General features: G+C 40.7%; 1 protein-coding gene and 1 pseudogene across 1 annotated transcript in view; one reads left to right on the plus strand and one right to left on the minus strand.

The window, feature by feature from the left end:
* The window catches only part of Enpep (glutamyl aminopeptidase), a 69,465-nt gene extending 51,822 nt beyond the window's left edge, over positions 1-17,643 (plus strand). Inside the window, exons 12-20 of the mRNA XM_052179266.1 lie at positions 4,259-4,392; positions 4,522-4,577; positions 6,724-6,874; positions 9,335-9,408; positions 9,521-9,625; positions 9,716-9,886; positions 10,637-10,777; positions 15,829-15,907; positions 16,854-17,643. Coding sequence (XP_052035226.1) covers positions 4,259-4,392; positions 4,522-4,577; positions 6,724-6,874; positions 9,335-9,408; positions 9,521-9,625; positions 9,716-9,886; positions 10,637-10,777; positions 15,829-15,907; positions 16,854-16,997 — 1,055 coding nt within the window. The 3' untranslated portion in view covers positions 16,998-17,643. The remainder of the gene's footprint in view (positions 1-4,258; positions 4,393-4,521; positions 4,578-6,723; positions 6,875-9,334; positions 9,409-9,520; positions 9,626-9,715; positions 9,887-10,636; positions 10,778-15,828; positions 15,908-16,853) is intronic.
* On the minus strand, positions 2,400-3,193 carry LOC127682702 (60S ribosomal protein L7a-like; annotated as a pseudogene).
* Positions 17,644-17,923: the final 280 nt, after the last annotated feature.

Consider the following 17,923-nt stretch of genomic DNA (forward strand, 5'->3'; position numbering starts at 1 on the left):
AGCTAGGGTTGCACATGTAGCACACAGTTTTGTTGAAAACATTTTTTCATTATGTGTGTATGTGCACACTGTAGACCTGTGTGTGCACTGGTGCATACACATTCAACCATGTATATGACTAGAGAGGTCAGAGGTCAGGCACTCTCCAGCTTATTTTTTTGAGGCAAGATCTCTTACTGATCCTGGAGCTCACTGTTTTTGGGTAGACTGGCTGGCCACGAGCCCTGGGAACTCACCTCTGCTTGCCCTCTTAGTGCTGGGTTGACAGATGCATGCCTACATTGGGTGTTGAAGGTCCCAGGATGAGTCTTCCATCTGCGAGGCCAGTCTTTTACTCACTGGACCATCTCACCAGCCCTGAGAAGGAAGTTTCTTAGACAGAGCCCCTACTCAGGGATAGCGTCTTCAACATTTGCAGCACATAGTCATTTATAAGGTGGATGGTGAGAGCCCTTTGTGGTCGTTGTGCATACATCTTCAAATATATAAAATATAACTTCATAGTATAATTTCAAATGAGCAAAGATTACTAATCTTCGAAAGAGTAGGTAGGGTGTCATTGTGTGTTTTATGTTTGCTTGTGCATACATGTAGAAGCTTCTCCTGTGCACACAAAGAAAATTTAAAAATTTAAGATTGATGAGTAATTTTTTTATATTATTGTGTACATTTGGAGGGTTGCTTTTGTATGAAACAGGGTCACTACAGTAGCACAGATTAGCCTTGAATTTGCATCTATCCTCTTGTCTCGGTCTCCCGGGTGCTGAAATTACAGTACAGGCATGTACCACCCTGCCTGGAATTCTTTATACTTTATTTTCCAAGAATTCCATAAAGAATGCATGCTGTTGTTATAATCATAAAATAAAAACAAATGCACACTCTCATGCCCGTAAGCAAACCTTGGCTGTTGAGTTCTGCTTTCTTCATTAGATCGTGGAACACCTGTACGGTTTGCTGTTGTCAGCTGTTCTCAAAGTATCATAAACTTGGAAAGTCCTTAACTACTGACTTCCGGGGTCTCAGCTTCCTCCTCATCTATAAAGTGAGAAAAATCACAGTAACGTTAGACAGGCTTAACCAGGTACATATAAAGCGCAGTAAATTACTGCAGTATTTAGATGCATTGCCAGGAACGTCTCAGCGTTATTTATATTTGCTTGGCTATTTCTAGAACTGGCAGCCTACCGTGTTTCACAATAACGGGGATAGCTAGCATCTGTTGGTCACACAGCCCCAAACGAAGTGACCCTGTGCTATCCGCGTTATCTTAATCTTCATAACAGCCCCAGAAGGATTTTTATCCCTGTTTTCCTCCTGGTAAACTGGGACACAGGGAGGTCAAGTGATCTGGCCAGAGTTCCACAGCTTGCCAGTCTCGTGGAAAGGATTTTACCCCAGGTCTGTCAAACTCAGAAGTTCCTGTTCTATCTTCAGTAACATACGGCTTTACCCTTAGCAAGAAACTCTCCTCCCAATACAAACATTCAAAGAGCGAGGTTGCCAAAAGATTAGCTTCCTTTCAACAACTTCCCTATGGGCCAAATGACAAGGAAGATTAATACTGCCCCAGTGCGGGAAGGGTTTATATTTTGTCAAGTACCTGTTCTGAAAGTTCCTAAGAAAACTTATTGTCATGTTGGAAGACTTGACTTCTATATTATGAAAAACTACTGGGTCCTGGACATCTTCCAGACCGTGCAAATGCTTCCAAAAATTTAAATCACCTTTCCTCCCAAACTTGCCTCCTTCTGTTCTGCGCTGCCAACGCCATCACTCATTCCACTGTGGGAGCCTTCGCCCCGCCCCCAGGCAGGAGGAGGGGCTAGGCCGCTCTTTACCTCTAACAGGTCTCCACTCTGTTCCCACTGTGGTCACACCAGTCCAAGTTCAAACCCTTTCTTGTTCTAGATTTTTACAGTCGGGTTTCAAGCAGGTCTTCATGCTTTTAGAATCTAATCCAAAATCTCTCCCCTGGCACTGTCAAAATAGCGTTTTCTGGAAAGCAGACTTAGGCATGTCATCTCCTTGTTTGACAGTCTCCCTGTGTTTTTCCCAGAGGATGATGCTTTGGCGTGGCCTGTGTCATTAACACTAAAGCCTCAGGCCTTGCTACCAGTCTTGCCTGCTCGGTCCCTGCATGGTCCCTACAGTAAACTCGTCCCTGCATGGTCCCTACAGTAAACTCCTTGAAGGCTCTCGCTTAATGTAACTTTCCACACCATTATCTGAGTAATTTATTTTCCATGCAGGCAAAATATATACTAATGGAAAAGTCTAGAAGTGATCCTGGTGAATACTGATGTCAGAGGTAGTTTATTGCTGTTATTATTATTATTAATTATTGGAAGATAATTTTATAATTATATTTATGTACAGAAAACTTCACAGTGTACACTTTAACCCAGTTTAGGGGTGAGTTCTTTAGACTTTGCCTTTTCCAGCGTGGCAATGTGAGCCACAGACTTAGGACCCAGGACGTTGCCTCCCCAGTGGCGGCGGATCTGACATTATAATTGGTCCTAATAGCTTCTACCAGCGTAGCCAGAGCACCTTGTCTTCCGAGTTAACCTGTGTGAAGGCAGCAATGGTGCGTGTCTTCCTGTGGACCAGGCGCCCAGCCTGGCCTTTCCCTTGATGATGCAGTAGGGCACGCCCATCTTTCCACACAGGGCAGGCAGGATAACCACCAGCTCGATGGGGTCTACATCATGGACCATCACCACCAGCTGAGCCTTCTTGTTCTCCACTGAGGTGGTGACTGTGGTGACTCCTGCTCGGAGGACAGGCGGTCTCTCAGTTGGGACGTCCCCTTTGTCAGCGGCTTTCTTCTCAGCACAGGCCAGCAGCCTTTGCTTCTTCTCCTGCTTTGTCTCTGGCCTGTACTTGTGGGCAAGCTTAAGCAGCTGAGTCGCTGTTTGCCTGTCCAGGGCCTGGGTGGACTGGTTAATGGCAGGAGGGACTTTGCACCACTTAGAGAGGATGACTCTTTGCCGCTGCAGCCTGATATAGCGGGGTCATTTGATGAAACGTGTTAGATCTCTTTTGGTCTGGATGTTCTGCCCAATTTCAAAGTTCTTGGGCTTTTTCTCAAACAAAAGATTGACTATCTTTTTGGCCTCCTGTTTCTTCATGTCAGCAGGGTGGGGGCTGGGGCCACCTTCTTCCCCTGGGCCTTCTTTTCTTTGGGCATCTTGCTAGGCTGGAGGAGAGAGCCACAGGTATTATTTTTTAAGGTGTATATTTGACCTAAAATTTAAGTTTCTCTCCCTTTAGCACTGGGCTTCTAAAAGCCTGATGCTTGAGAAATTGGAAAGTTAATATGCTAACTCCATTGATGAAACCCCACCATTTCATTCAGCTGAAATAAGGAGGTAGATAACCTTTCAAAGGCTAATCTAATTGAAAGCACAAGTAGGAAATGGATGGCCAAGAAAGAACATTCATTGCATTTGGGTTCTGAGTCAGTTGTAGCATGCCCTTAGCACCTCAAACTGTCAGATTCTCACGTCATTGTTCTACTTAGCAATAGTTATTTCCACTAGCTACAATGTTAATATACTTTGTTTTGGGAATTAGACCCAGGGGCTTCCCTCCTGCTTGGCCAGTGCTTTACCACTGGTCCCCATCTCCAGACATGTTTAACTTTATTTTGAGACAAGCTCTCACTAGGTTGTCCAGACTGATTTTAGAACTCACTGTAGTCCAGGTAAGCCTATAAGCTGCAACAGCCTTCCGAGTAGCTAGAATTTTATAAACATGTACCAGCGGGTCCAGCTTCAGTAATGATTTTAGAAGGTGTTCTTTAAATGTTAGGATCTCAGCCCTTCTTGGGGCTGACCCAGTGAATAGCCTTCCCTTTGAAATCCATTATACTTGGGGATGTAGGGATCGCTCCTAGGAGGCATAGATTTCCTTGTCTGCAGGCACCACTGTTAATTCCTGCAGGACTGACCAGCTTGAAGTTACTGCACTCCTGTGGCACGCCGCTGCCAGGGAAGAGTGTTCGCTACAAGTGGCAGGATGCCTGTTGACATTGCTTATTTCTCGTTCTTCTTGCTTACTCCAGTGACATTCTAAAGTTAGGCAACTAAATAAGAATTAGGCTTAGGGGCTTTGGGTCCAAATCAAACTCGACTCCTTGAGCTAATATTGCTTTTCTTCCTTTTTTCCTTCCTCTTTGCCCTCTGGGTCTAATTTCTCTGTGTTTACAGTGTATGCAAACATGTTTCTCATTAGTGTTTATTTACTGCCACAGGAATCACTTTGGATGCTAATCTCACTGGAGATGTTTTTCTCAAAATAAACCCAGATCACATTGGGTTTTATCGTGTAAATTACGAAGAAGAAACTTGGGAGTGGATAGCTGGGGCTCTCTCCTCAAACCACGCGGTAAGGTGTAGCACAGTTATGAACTATTGTGATTTTGTTGCAAGGACAGCGTTTTCACAATACTAATTTTTTTTGCCCCAATGCTCTTTGCTTTGAGAATTATGGTGCCCACATTTCTTCTTCTTCCAGAGCTTCTCCTCTGCTGACCGGTCAAGTTTTATTGATGACGCTTTTGCTTTGGCAAGGTATGTTTTTAACTAAGATTAGGTCACTCAAAATACCCTCGAGTTTTCATATGTCTTTAAAATTAATTACAATTACATTTGATTTTTTTAAATTGAAAACATCCAAATATCTATATTTTAAGCATTATTGTTATTTTTTTTTTTGCTCACTCCCGTTTTAAATTCATATGAGCCTTGTAACAAATACTGATGTTAGCTATTCATAGAAACAAGTTTCTCACTCCAACCCCCTTCCCTGTTGGAATGGAGTATGAATTACTCCCTATCTGGGTCTTTGACTTAGTGATATTTGAAAGTGTTCCGAGTGTACCTTGGCCTGGTAAGGTCAAAGGATAAAGGCAGCATCTCCCAAGTCTGCTGACCCAAGTTCTAGCCCAGGATCCCCATGACAGGAGGAGAGACATAATTCCAATATACTGTCCTCTACCTCCACGAGTGCACAGTGACAGGCCCATCTCTTCCCCCCAAAAAACCAAGTGGCATATACATGACATGGTTTTAAATATGCCTTCAGAATTTGATTTAACAGATACACAGTAAACCCACACTTACTACTAGATATTTGGAACTAGAATTGTGAGTTCTTATCTAGGTTATTGGGACAAGGACAAGCCATGGCAAGCTATTTTGGCTAGCATTCGGACACCATTTTAGAGACTGATTTTTTTTTTTTTCTTTTTCATGGCCTAAGAATAACTTGAACTTAGAGAAAAATAACCAATCTAGATTGGGGAGTAGAAGAACAGTGACCATGGCTTCTTGACTTTTTCAGGTCACCTGAATCTAATAATTATTTAAATTTCTGATCCTCTGCAGGAGCCACATACATAGCTGATTTGATATCCAAGTTTTTTCAGAACCTTTGTCTAAACATGAGAGTAGATAGATACTAATTCCTTCAGAAGCATCTTCTGGTCTGGTCTAGGCTAAGCATTAATCTTTCGCTCTGTGTCTTCCAACAGTACTGCATCATTATTGCCTGTTAGAACCCATACTGCCCAAGAAACACTCTTATGAGGGTGGGCATCTGAGCCCTTCTCATGAAACCATGTGACTGTTAGAGTTGTTGTCCAGTAGCTACTAGCCAAGCAGATCAATAGCTGGTTGGCTAGGGTAGCAAGCAGAAACATTTCACATAAACTCCTTAGATAATTTATGGGAAGTCGAAAGATGCCATCGGTTCTCAAAGGGGTAACCGATAGGCTTTTGAACTTGACTGAAATCATCCTGGTTCTGTAGAAACTGGAGTAAGTCTCCTAACCACTATCTGTATCAATCTCCTTATAGAAAATTGGAGAGGACTACAGAAGACTATTGTAAGACTCCATGAGAAAACAGGTGCACGGAACCTAAAATAGGACTTTTTCCATACAAGTTCCTATTGAATTCTGTTACTTGACTGAAATGCACACCCCTTGGATTTTTAACAGTAAAGATGCATTTTCTGAAGCACTTCTGCAGTGCTCTCGGAGCCTCACTGGGAGACGTAGTCATGTGTAATTTAGGGCTGAGCCTTCAGTCTCCACTTCTGCCCAGCCTCAAGCTTCCTCATTCACCTCTCTTCACCACAGAGAGGTGAGACTAGCATTTTCTTGGATATCAACACTCAAAATACAAACGTTAAAGACAATTTTTCTATTTATTTTTTTTCTCAAATACACCTGAACTAAACTTTTAAAAATGCTTTTCCATAAATTTTTGTGGAACTGACTACCATGAAGTCATGGTGTCATGGTGGGATCAGTTGAGTATCAACAGTTGAGTTTCAACAATAAATGCAATTTCTTTTCTTTCTCTTTTTTTTTAGTGTTTATTTTATTATTTGTGTGTGTGTGTGTGTATGTGTGTATGTGTGTGTGTGTGTATGCACTCACACATATGTGGGGGCACACAGAGGTCAGAATTGGGCATCAGATCCCCTAGAGCTAGAGTTATAAGCAACTGTGAGCCTCTTGAGAGGGGTGCTGAGAACTGTGGTCTTCTGGGAGAACAGCAAGTGCGCTTAACTACCAAGCTCTCTCTCCATGCAGTTTTTTAATTACTCAGCAGAGGACTTCTCATCACATAAAATGCTAGGGTCACCACACTGGTCTTTCAATTGAAAGTCTGGTTTTCAGTTAATTGTCTTATTTATTTTCTCTCGCAGAGCTCAACTTCTGAATTATAAAACAGCCCTGACCTTGACCAGGTATCTTGACTCAGAAAAGGATTTCTTACCCTGGGAGAGAGTCATCTCAGCTGTAAGCTACATCATTAGCATGTTTGAAGATGACAGAGAGCTGTACCCCATGATAGAGGTGATGTTAACATTATCAGTTTACCACAATTGTAAATGTTCAGTTAATTAGGGTGGCTTCTAGAGGAAGAACCTCTGGGGGAATATCTATGTACCACATGAAGTCGAGAGATGAGAACTAGAGCAGTCAATGCAGCCGGGCTGTTTGATCTGTTTCACTTTTAAATGTTTAGTATCTGTGTTTGCATATGTCTCCAAAAGGCATCAATTTTTAGTATCAAAATGACTATTAAGACTGTTTTATTTAAATTTTTAACACTCTAAACTATAAATTAGAACCCACTTTAAAATGGATTTATCTGAGAAAATTAATTTATTTTTAACAAAATGTAGCAAAGTAAAAAAATTTATATTTTCTTACTCTTAACCTCCACATTGGGATTTTTGTTTTAGTGTTTTCATCTCTATTTACCTTTTCTTTGTCATTTCTGTACCTCTTTGACAAGTTGCTTGCAATTTTAAACAAATTGTGGATCCAAATCTAGTTATTTTGTGTACTGAATGAGAGACCTTGGGAAAATGATTTGATTTTTGTGGTATTTGATTTGTTGTAACAAAAATGATTTTGATATTTGATATTTGTGAGTGTAAGTTTCACTTGTGTAATAGGAACATTAGAGGACTTGCCTGCCTGTGGTAATAGGGTAGCAAGGACCCCTAAATGGTCTTTGTAAGTCTAAATAGCTATCATTGTTAAATATTTCATTAATGTTTTGGGTATTCCAGTTTTCTAGGTTAATATCCACTTATTAGTGAGTGCATACCATGATTCACCTTTTGAGTCTGGGTTACCTCACTTAGTATGATATTCTCTAGCTCCATCCATTTGCCTAAGAATTTCATGAATTCATTGTTTCTAATGGCTGAATAGTACTCCATTGTGTAGATATACCACATTTTTTGCATCCACTCTTCTGTTGAGGGATACCTAGGTTCTTTCCAGCATCTGGCAATTACAAATAGGGCTGCTATGAACATAGTAGAACATATATCCTTATTACATGGTGGGGAGTCTTCTGGGTATATGCCCAGGAGTGGTATAGCAGGATCTTCTGGAAGTGAGGTGCCCAGTTTTCGGAGGAACCGCCAGACTGATTTCCAGAGTGGTTGTACCAATTTGCAACCCCACCAGCAGTGGAGGAGTGTTCCTCTTTCTCCACACCCTCTCCAACACCTGCTGTCTCCTGAATTTTTAATCTTAGCCATTCTGACTGGTGTAAGATGAAATCTTAGGGTTGTTTTGATTTGCATTTCCCTAATGACTAATGAAGTTGAGCATTTTTTAAGATGCTTCTCCGCCATCCGAAGTTCTTCAGGTGAGAATTCTTTGTTTAACTCTGTACCCCATTTTTTAATAGGGTTGTTTGGTTTTCTGGAGTCTAACTTCTTGAGTTCTTTATATATATTGGATATTAGCCCTCTATCTGATGTAGGATTGGTGAAGATCTTTTCCCAATTTGTTGGTTGCCGATTTGTCCTCTTGATGGTGTCCTTTGCCTTACAGAAACTTTGTAATTTTATGAGGTCCCATTTGTCAATTCTTGCTCTTAGAGCACAGTGAAACAGTATTCAGCAAAACCAGAACGGGGAAGTGGGAAGGGGTGGGTGGGAGGACAGGGGAAGAGAAGGGGGCTTACGGGACTTTCGGGGAGTGGGGGGGCTAGAAAAGGGGAAATCATTTGAAATGTAAATAAATTATATCGAATAAAAAAAAAGAAATGTAATATACATTAAAAAAATATTTCATTAATGGTTAAACATCATCTTAGTTTCAGAAATATATGAGGTGTTTTCCTAATTATTACTATAGTGAAAAAAGATAAGTTAAAGTGGGTGTTTTAGTTGTTTTTTTTTTTTTCCTGTTGCTGTGATAAAAATACCCTGATAAAAGCAATTTAAAGTGCATTTGGTTCACAATTCCAGGATACAGCCCATTGTGGGGAAGGCAGGGCAGCAGGAACTTGAAGCAGTTTGTCCTATTACATCATCAGCAAGAGCAGAGAGCAAAGAGTTAACGCATGCTTGTGACTGCTCAGCTTACCCTTCCCAGAAAATGGCGCCACCCATGGTGGGCTGGCTCTTCCCACGTCAAAGGATGGAAGCAAGACAGATCCCCCACAGACTTGCCTGAAGGCTTACCTAGGCAATCTAGACAGGCCCCTCCCTGGGACTCCCTTCTCCCATGGTTCTAGTTTGTGTCACATTGACCATCAAGACTGTGAGCATCGCAGAGGGCTCGGTCAATGTTCTACAAAATATTAAAGAAAGATCTAGAGTGATTTCGGTGCTTAGGGTTGAAGGGAAATTCAATATTATAAAATATAAACACTTTCTTTTTCTAAGCACTGGCCCAAACTTCTCAGGGCTAGTAGGGGAAATACTACAATGGGGGCTCTAGGTTGATAGAAGATGCATAGATGTAGCAAGTTCTTACTCGTGGTGTACTGTGCTTCTCTTTCAGACGTACTTTCAAGGCCGAGTGAAGCCCATTGCCGATTCTCTGGGATGGGAGGACACTGGAAGCCACATCGAAAAGTGATTTCTTACCTTTGTTAAACTAATAGTTACCTAACGTTTGTGTATTTGTGTTTTATGACATAGCGAACATTTGCTGAGGGCCTGGCTCTGTGCTTGTCTGTGTTTTAAGGTTACTCCGGGCCTCTGTGTTAGGATTCGCATGCAAGATGGGAGACAGAGATGCCTTGGGCAATGCTTCCCGGTTATTTGAGTCCTGGCTAAAAGGAAATGAAAGGTGAGACTACTCATATTGTTTGCCTGTAAGAAGATTTTAAATGGTGTGACTAAACATTTAACAGGCCTGAAACCTTGTTTCTTCTTGCAGCATTCCTGTGAACCTCAGGCTGCTGGTGTACCGCTACGGAATGCAGAACTCTGGCAATGAGACTTCGTGGAACTATATGTTAGAGCAGTATCAGAACACATCTCTAGCACAAGAGAAAGAAAAACTGCTCTATGGGTTAGCGTCAGTGAAGGATGTTACGCTCCTGGCAAGGTAAACGGTGTGCTGTTTGCTGTTTCCTGTTTGCTTTGTGGTCCTGGGTATTAAATCCAACCAAAGCTTTGCCCATACCAGGCAAGTCTTCAAGCATTACTGTGCATACTATGTGTAATTTAATTTTCATTTCTTTCTTTCTTTCGGTTTGTTTGTTTTCTGGACAGGGTCTCACTGGATGGCCCTGTAGATTAGCATTAAGGCGATCCCCCTGCTTCCGCTTGCCACCAGGCCTTCCATGTTGTTCAAATTTAGTTTTAATTGTTTTGATATTTCTAAAATAATTTAATTTTCAGTAACCATTTTAATATTTAATATTAACTAAATTTAAATTATTAGATTTAGGTGCTCACCAAAACTAGAGGTTATTCTTTTTTTAATTATTTATTTAATGTATATGAGTACACTGTAGCTGTCTTCAGACATACCAGAGGGTGGTTGTGAGCCACCATGTATTTGCTGGGATTTGAACTCAGAACCTCTGGAAGAGGAGCCAGTGCCCTTAACCATTGAGCCATCACTCCAGCCCTGAGGTTATTCTTTTTTTTTTTTTTTTTTAATTCGATAGAGGTTATTCTTTAAGAACAGTTAAATAACACTAATTTTTAAGACCACCTTTCCCCAGATGCCATATTTAACTCACTCGTCAGTTGACGCCTCACAAATTGAGTTGCTGGGATGAAAGCAGGGGGAAATTTAGGTGACGGTTAATATTCACTTTGAAGCTGTTTTCTTTTTGCCTTCTCTTAGGTATCTGGAAATGGTCAAAGACCCCAATATTATTAAAACTCAGGATGTATTTACCGTCATCCGCTACATCTCCTACAACACCTACGGGAAGACCATGGCCTGGAACTGGATACAGCTCAACTGGGATTATCTGGTCAGCAGGTGGGACCATCAGATAATGGCCTCTTGTCCTCCTCATTTGACACACACTACAGGTGCCTTGTGTTTCACTTGGGTGCGCTTTCGCTGACCTCTGTACCACATCAAAGTGGCATATTGCTAAGGTAAAAGTAATGAACATAACCAGCACTGTTCTCCTGGGTATGTTCATTTAGGCACAATTCCTTTTTCTTAAAGTCACTGTTTCCAGTTGATACACATGATTCTGAGGTCTGGAGAGAGAATTAAATTGCACTTTTTTTTTTTTGGTTTAATTAAAATGTGTTAATATGGGGTTGGAGAGATGGGTCAGTGAATAAGGGTACTAGTTACTCTTATTCACTCTGAGACCTGGCCTCAATTCCTAGCACCCACATGGCAGTTCACAACTGTTTGTAACTCCAGTTTCAGAGAATATGACACCTTCACACAGACACGCATGAAGGCAAAACACTAGTGCACATGAAAATAATAATAATGAATGAATTAATATAATTCTTCACACTATACTGTTGCATAGCAAAATGTCAGGTAGGTGTTTAGTTTTCAGCTACTATTTGCTGAGAACCAGATGAGAATTCCAGGAGTTGGGCTCCAAGAAGAGCTTAACGTCTCCAGAACTCATATGTGAGAACATTCATCTCTCTTAACCAGGTAATAGACTCTAAGTATTCTGAATACTTTTTAAAAGAGAACTACAATTTTTTAGGCGATAGTACTAAAAAATGTATGTGTGTGGTGTGTGATGTATGGTGTGGTGTGTGTGTGTGTGTGTGGTGTGTGCTGTATATGTTTGGTATGTATGTGTGGTACATACGCACACATAGTTTGTTAGTGCTGGGGACTGGAAGATCCAGGGCTTTGTGTTCTCAAAGCAAAGCGCACCCACTCTATGACTGACCTGCATTCTGCTCGTAATAGCGGTTTGAACATGAGAAGGGCTGATGTCCGCAGAAGGGCAGAGCGAATGAGAGATGGTTCTCAAAGCTTCTCACTGCTTTAGCCCCACGATGAGGATGTGCTGCTGTGCTCGGCTCTGATCCTCTGAACGCAATGCTCAATGTCCGCTAAAGAGACATTGATCTGGCAGACATGAAATAGAATAGAGACGAAATATGTTTCCCAAATAAATGTGTACACAGTGACGAGAGGCCATTCGGCTTGTGAGCCTCATGTTAGAAAGTCTCTTTGTTTTCTATCCTGCTCTTTCCTGTCAGCAGAGGTTTCGTACTGTCCCCTGAGACGTATGGCCACAGGGGTGACTTTTCCTCTTTTCACTAGGACCATTGCATCTGTTCCTTTTCCCTCCGAGATGCACGCCTTCAGCTAAAGCCTCCCACATTGCTGTGGCCTGTTTATGATGGGCTTTGCCTTTTCTATTCTTAGGGCTAATGAGAGTACCTGTTCATTTGTTTCTAGACATTGGTTTGAGGACATATGTGTGTGCGTGTGCGTGTGCGTGTGCGTGTGCGTGTGCGTGTGTGTGTGTGTGTGTGAAAGACTTGGTTTAAAATGAGCAAATCTATTCAACAAGCACATGCTGTTGGAGCACATGAATTAATCTTGGATGAGAAGCACTTTCCATTTATAAATATGGTTACCTACTATGTGTTCCCACCTGAAAGACTCCAAGTCCATATATGTGGCAAGAAATTTATATAAATAAACCACAATGTTTACTTTTAAATCATTGTGAAAAGATAAAAATATCTTGTGTTTATTATATAACTTAACAATTAATAAGTAGAAAAAAACCTTATAGAGACCATAAACATCTGGCTTTAAAGCAAACATGGTAGACCTTATAAACTAAGCCTTTCTCCAAGGACAACGAATTGATTGACCATTGTCAGAGCTGGGCTCAAAAGCCTTGCCTAAGGCTTTTTAATATTTCTTCATCATTGGCTGCTCTAACATTCATGAGATATTATTGCAGATGGTCCCCACAAAAAAAAAATCATACAATAGCCACATGTCTGTTACACAAAAGGCATGATTATGTTCAGTTTGAAGAAACAGAATTTCCCTATGATAAATTATAAAAGACAAGTTAAAGAGACATGAGGCAAACTTTATTCAAATATTTCCAAACTTCTAAATGTTTTCCAAATTTTGGATTGAGCGTTGTTTCTGAACAATTTATTGTTAGCCTCAAATGCATAATCTGTTTTTCTATTAAGCTTTATTTCTGCTTTTTGCCAGACCACTGTTGTGTTCTCTAGTTTGAGCCTAAAACACAAAGCCTCGGTCTATGTGGGAAGTGACTTTTGCCTTTGTGTCTCCTAAATCCTCAGGTGAAACTCTGAAAATCAGTGAACTTAGTAGCTCAGCAGTGAGGTTTGATCAAATTTGATTTTAGTTTGTTATAGATGAAAAATTTCATTAATTTTGACATAATGAATGTGGCCTAAACATTATCTCAAGAAATTTAATAAGCACTTAATTATAAGTTTTGAATACATCAAAAATAATTTCTATATGATCTAATATTAGTTTTATAAATATTAAATCAAAGAAGATGATCTCATTGAAGTTTTTTAAGCCATTTAAGATATACCTGAATTCTTATTGTAGGTTTAGCTCTTTGATAAAGACACAATGTTTCTGTACTTTATACGATATTGGGCCCTTGAGATGAACATAATTTGTTGCAGTGCAGGTAGTGTTTATACAAGAATTTGCAGTTTTTATTCGATGTATTTGTTGCTAACTCCCAAATACTTCTCTTAGTTTTTAGTTTAGAAGACTCAAACAACAATAATAATACAGAAATTATAGGCCATTCAAATAACTATAGCTTGGCATTAGCAGCTGTTCTTGGGACTCGTAGACTCTCACTGCAGCAACAAACATATTTCGCCTTTTAAAAATTCCCATCTTCCTCTTACCACACCAGTATGTGTACTTTTCAGAAGCTGCAGGAAATAATAATGCCTAAGTGATCTATAAAATGGAATTGGTCAGAAATAATTTCTGCTGTCAGATCAGTGTCTGTTCTTGAGTTGTTTATGAACACTTATTAGATACACGTGGAATCGCCCTAGCCACATTACCCTTTTCATATCCTATTGCTACTGAATAAAAGAATTTTATGAGTTCTGGTAAATGACACTTTATAGTAACTGCCCATTTTCCCAAGAAGTTCTGTACTTAGTGTTGTTCTTAAATATTCTCGTTATCATTTTATTTCTTCATTTTTAATTTGAATGTTTTTATTTTATATGTATGGGTGTTTTGCCTGCATGTATGTATGTGTACCACATGCATGTCTGTTACCTGGAGAGGCCAGAAGAAGGCATCAGATCCTCTGAACCTGGAGTCTCAGATAGTGAGAGCCACTGTGAAGGTGCTCAGAATTGCACCCTTGTCTTCTAGAAGAGCAACAAGTGTTCTTACTGTTGGGCTATCTCTCTAACTCCTAATGCCTCATTTTAAATTATAATTCCTCCCTCTAGTGAGTAATTAGTGCACACATTTTATGCTAGGCTGGATCTTTGGCATCGGGGCCGCAATGGGAAAGACAGACCCAACTCTGTTTTTGCAGAATTTAAGACGTTGGTGAGAGCAATATTATTATATCAAGAGTTTCACAAATGCATACATGCGACCTTAGTAATTACCCAGAAAAGAGACTCAGGGTATAGCAAACTAGTGCAAAGGGGACATAAGCAACTTGAAGGAGGTTGGAAGCAAGGTCTCCCTAAGGAAGTGCCAGCTGAACTGAAGGGCAGGAATGAACTAGGTAAACAAAAACTGAAGGATCTTGGCTGAGGCTACCAGGAAAGAAAGGGATAAAGGTCAAAAAGGATAGAGTCGTGTTAAAATTTGACTTTTCGTCTAGGAGCAGTGATAACTCAGTCACTAGAAGCTTGAGACAAAGTGAGATGATGGATCTATTCTGAAAACAAATGCTTCATTTGGTAGTGGAGAAGTATAGGCACCAGGGAGACCAGATGGATTTCAGAAACACAGCTAACTTCTTCAGTAGCCCAGTAACAGACAATGGCCAACTGGCAGCAAAAGATAATGAGAAGTGGACCAGAGAGTGTAGTGAAGATGAAGGACTCACAGGCACAGAGGGGTATAGGAGTAGGAGAGGAAAGAGGTGACAAGGGCAAGCTTGGGTTTGTAGCAGGGTTCAGCTTGCTAAGTATAATCTGTCTGTCTGTCCATCTGTCTGTCTGTCCATCTATCTATCTATCTATCTACCTTCCTTCCTTCCTTCCTTCCTTCCTTCCTTCCTTCCTTCCTTCCTTCCTTCCTTCCTTCCTTCCTTCCTTCCTTTTGTTCTTTTTTTATTTTCCAAGACAGAGTTTCTCTGTATAGCCTTAGCTGTCCTAGCACTCACTGTGAAGACCAGGCCTGCCTCAAATGCACAAAGATCTGCCTACCTCTGCCTCCCAAACACTGGGATGAAAGGCATGAGCCACCACCACCCAGCTTATGGTTTTCTTTGAGGGTAAGAGGGGAGTGGTTTTTTTTTTTCAAGAAAGATATGGTCTTTTATCTGATGTCACTTAAAATCTGAGTAAAGATCAAAAACATCCAGCTAGATTTATTGGTATAAAAGCCACTAGTAATTCTGGAAAGAGCTATTTAGGGCATGGTGGTCAAAGGACAACTTTTAAGAGTCAGTTCTTTTTATCCACTGTGAAATTTTAGGACTGAACTCAGGGCATGAGGCTTGTATGACCTGAGTTTGTTTATTCTCAGAGACATCTTATATTTTGCTACTGTGTTTAATTTCCTTTGAAAACCACTTTATACACACACACACACACACACACACACGCGCGCACACATACACACGCACACATGCACTCACATGCACACTCATATACACATGAGTGTATACACCTATGCACACACACACATGCACACACACTCACATGCATACACACATAAGTGCACAGAGCTGGGCACTCACATGTATGTGCACACGTGTGCACTCATGAGTGTGCATACATACACATACACACATACCTTTCTCATCTAGTAAAAGATTTTATGCTTGAAAACCAATATTCTGATTAACTCTCCTCGTTTCTCTACAGATTTACAATCAATGACAGATACCTTGGCAGGATCGTCACCATAGCTGAGCCCTTCAACACTGAGCTGCAGCTCTGGCAGGTATGGAGGCAGAGTCCTGTCTGTTGTCCAGGAAGGAACAACTTCAACTTTTCTCTAGTCAAATCCCAGCTGCAAGAAGGGGAAAAAAGTCCTTATATCTAATTAATTATACACTGCTTTTTTTCTGACCTGAAAAAAAATGACTCAAATGACAAAGAAATAATGAGGTTTAAAAACTGAGAAACATAAGGCCTGGGAAGGTTGGTACTGGCTCATGGAAGTGTCTTCCCTATCCAGGTGGCCGTCTGGGACTCTGACATAAGCTGGTTGAAATTGAGTCCATTCAGAATTGAGAGTTTGAGATGTTTGAAACTAATACCAAATCTCTGAAAGTCCAGCAAAGAGGGAAAAAAGTCAGTGTATGACAGAGATGTCATGAAGTTTCCACGTCTGTGTATTAGATATTGAATTGTTTCGATTCTTGCATATGTTAAGAAACAAAGTCATACTTATTTTTGAAAATGGCAGTAATATTCTGGCCGAGTTTTCGGGGTGACCTGGGAAGAGTGGGTAGGAGAGAGTACAGAACTTTGTTGAAGAGAAATTTTTCTGTTAAGTCTTCAGGAAATGAAAGTATATGAAACTCTGCAGACTCCTAGAGTAGAAGCTGGAGGAAAATTATCACATCACAGGCCACAATGTCTACAGAACACTTTAGTAAATGGGCAGACAATAGGGAAATCCACAGAAGTGGGCATCCTAATCACAGCATGGTGACCTCCTTCCTGATCAATGCCTCTTGTGGTTGAACAAGCTCATCGGGGCCCAATGAGGAGTGACTGCTCATGAGCCTGGCAGGAACACTCTGAATGCTACCCCAGGAGATGCCATCCAACAAATCCCCTCCCCCCCATAAGAATGAACAAAGCTAGTTTCTAAATGAAACTCCTGAAGAAGTGGGCTTTGAATGGATGGTTTTTCTAATTGCTTCCCCTGCCTTTTCTAGATGCAGAGCTTTTTTGAAAGATATCCGGATGCCGGTGCTGGAGCACAGCCTAGAGAGCAAGTGTTGGAAACCGTGAGGAACAACATCGCGTGGCTGCAAGCGAACAGGCAGGCCATCAGTGAGTGGTTCGCTGGCTTGCCGTAGGACGCATACATACGGCGTTTCCTCTGTGCCTCCGCTGCACCATGGCGCCTGAGGTGGCCTGTTTGACAGACTGCAGAGGGAGCCTTCGAAACTAGTTCTGCTTTTGCTAAGTACTGTATTTATGTCTCGCAAAGCTTTTAAATTATTCTTCTTTGTTTTTGAAGGAAGATACTAATAGAGTATTTAATATACTCAGGGATTTCTGCTAAGTGTACTTCATAGGAATGTCTTTATAAACTGAAGGGTTTAATAGTCACATTAATGTCTTTAAATATCATTCCTTGTATCTTAAATCTGTGAAAATAGAGCAATTTGGTCCTAGCTTTACATTTTTAGTACTAAAGAAACACCACTTAATCTTCTCTCTGATTGATTTTTAAAGTTTAAATACCAGTACTTGCAGGACGAATTGCCATCTTAATCTTTATTTTATTATTCAGAATTACATAGACCTAATATCATTTTATTCACAAATGTCTCACTGCTTTAAATCCTACCAAAGTAACCTTGGCTTAAGTTTTGCTCAAGGATTGAATGAATGAGCCAAAGAAATGACTGACTGTTGCCTTTGGTCTTATGGAAGCAATCAAATGATGCTGCATTTTTTTAAAAAAAAAATAAATTTAAATTATTACCTTGAAAAACACATTGTTTCCCAGTGTCACCTTTCTCCTGCGTGAATGTGCCAGCAGCATTCACCAAATAATTTAGCCCATTACAAGTATGCTTCAAGAGCCTGACCTTGGTCACGCATGATACTCTTTTGTCTCTCCTGATGCATGCCAAGTTTCCTTCAAATGCGCTATGAAATTTGTGGGCATGGGGCGCTTAACTGTGCTCCATGGATTTTTTATAGGGAAGAGTGAAAGTAATTGGAAACTTTTCAGGAAGGAGAGAAGGCAGTTTTAAATTTAGCCTTGCCCTCC

Source organism: Apodemus sylvaticus, chromosome 4 (assembly GCF_947179515.1).
Source record: "Apodemus sylvaticus chromosome 4, mApoSyl1.1, whole genome shotgun sequence".
NCBI classification, from domain to species: Eukaryota; Metazoa; Chordata; class Mammalia; order Rodentia; family Muridae; genus Apodemus; species Apodemus sylvaticus.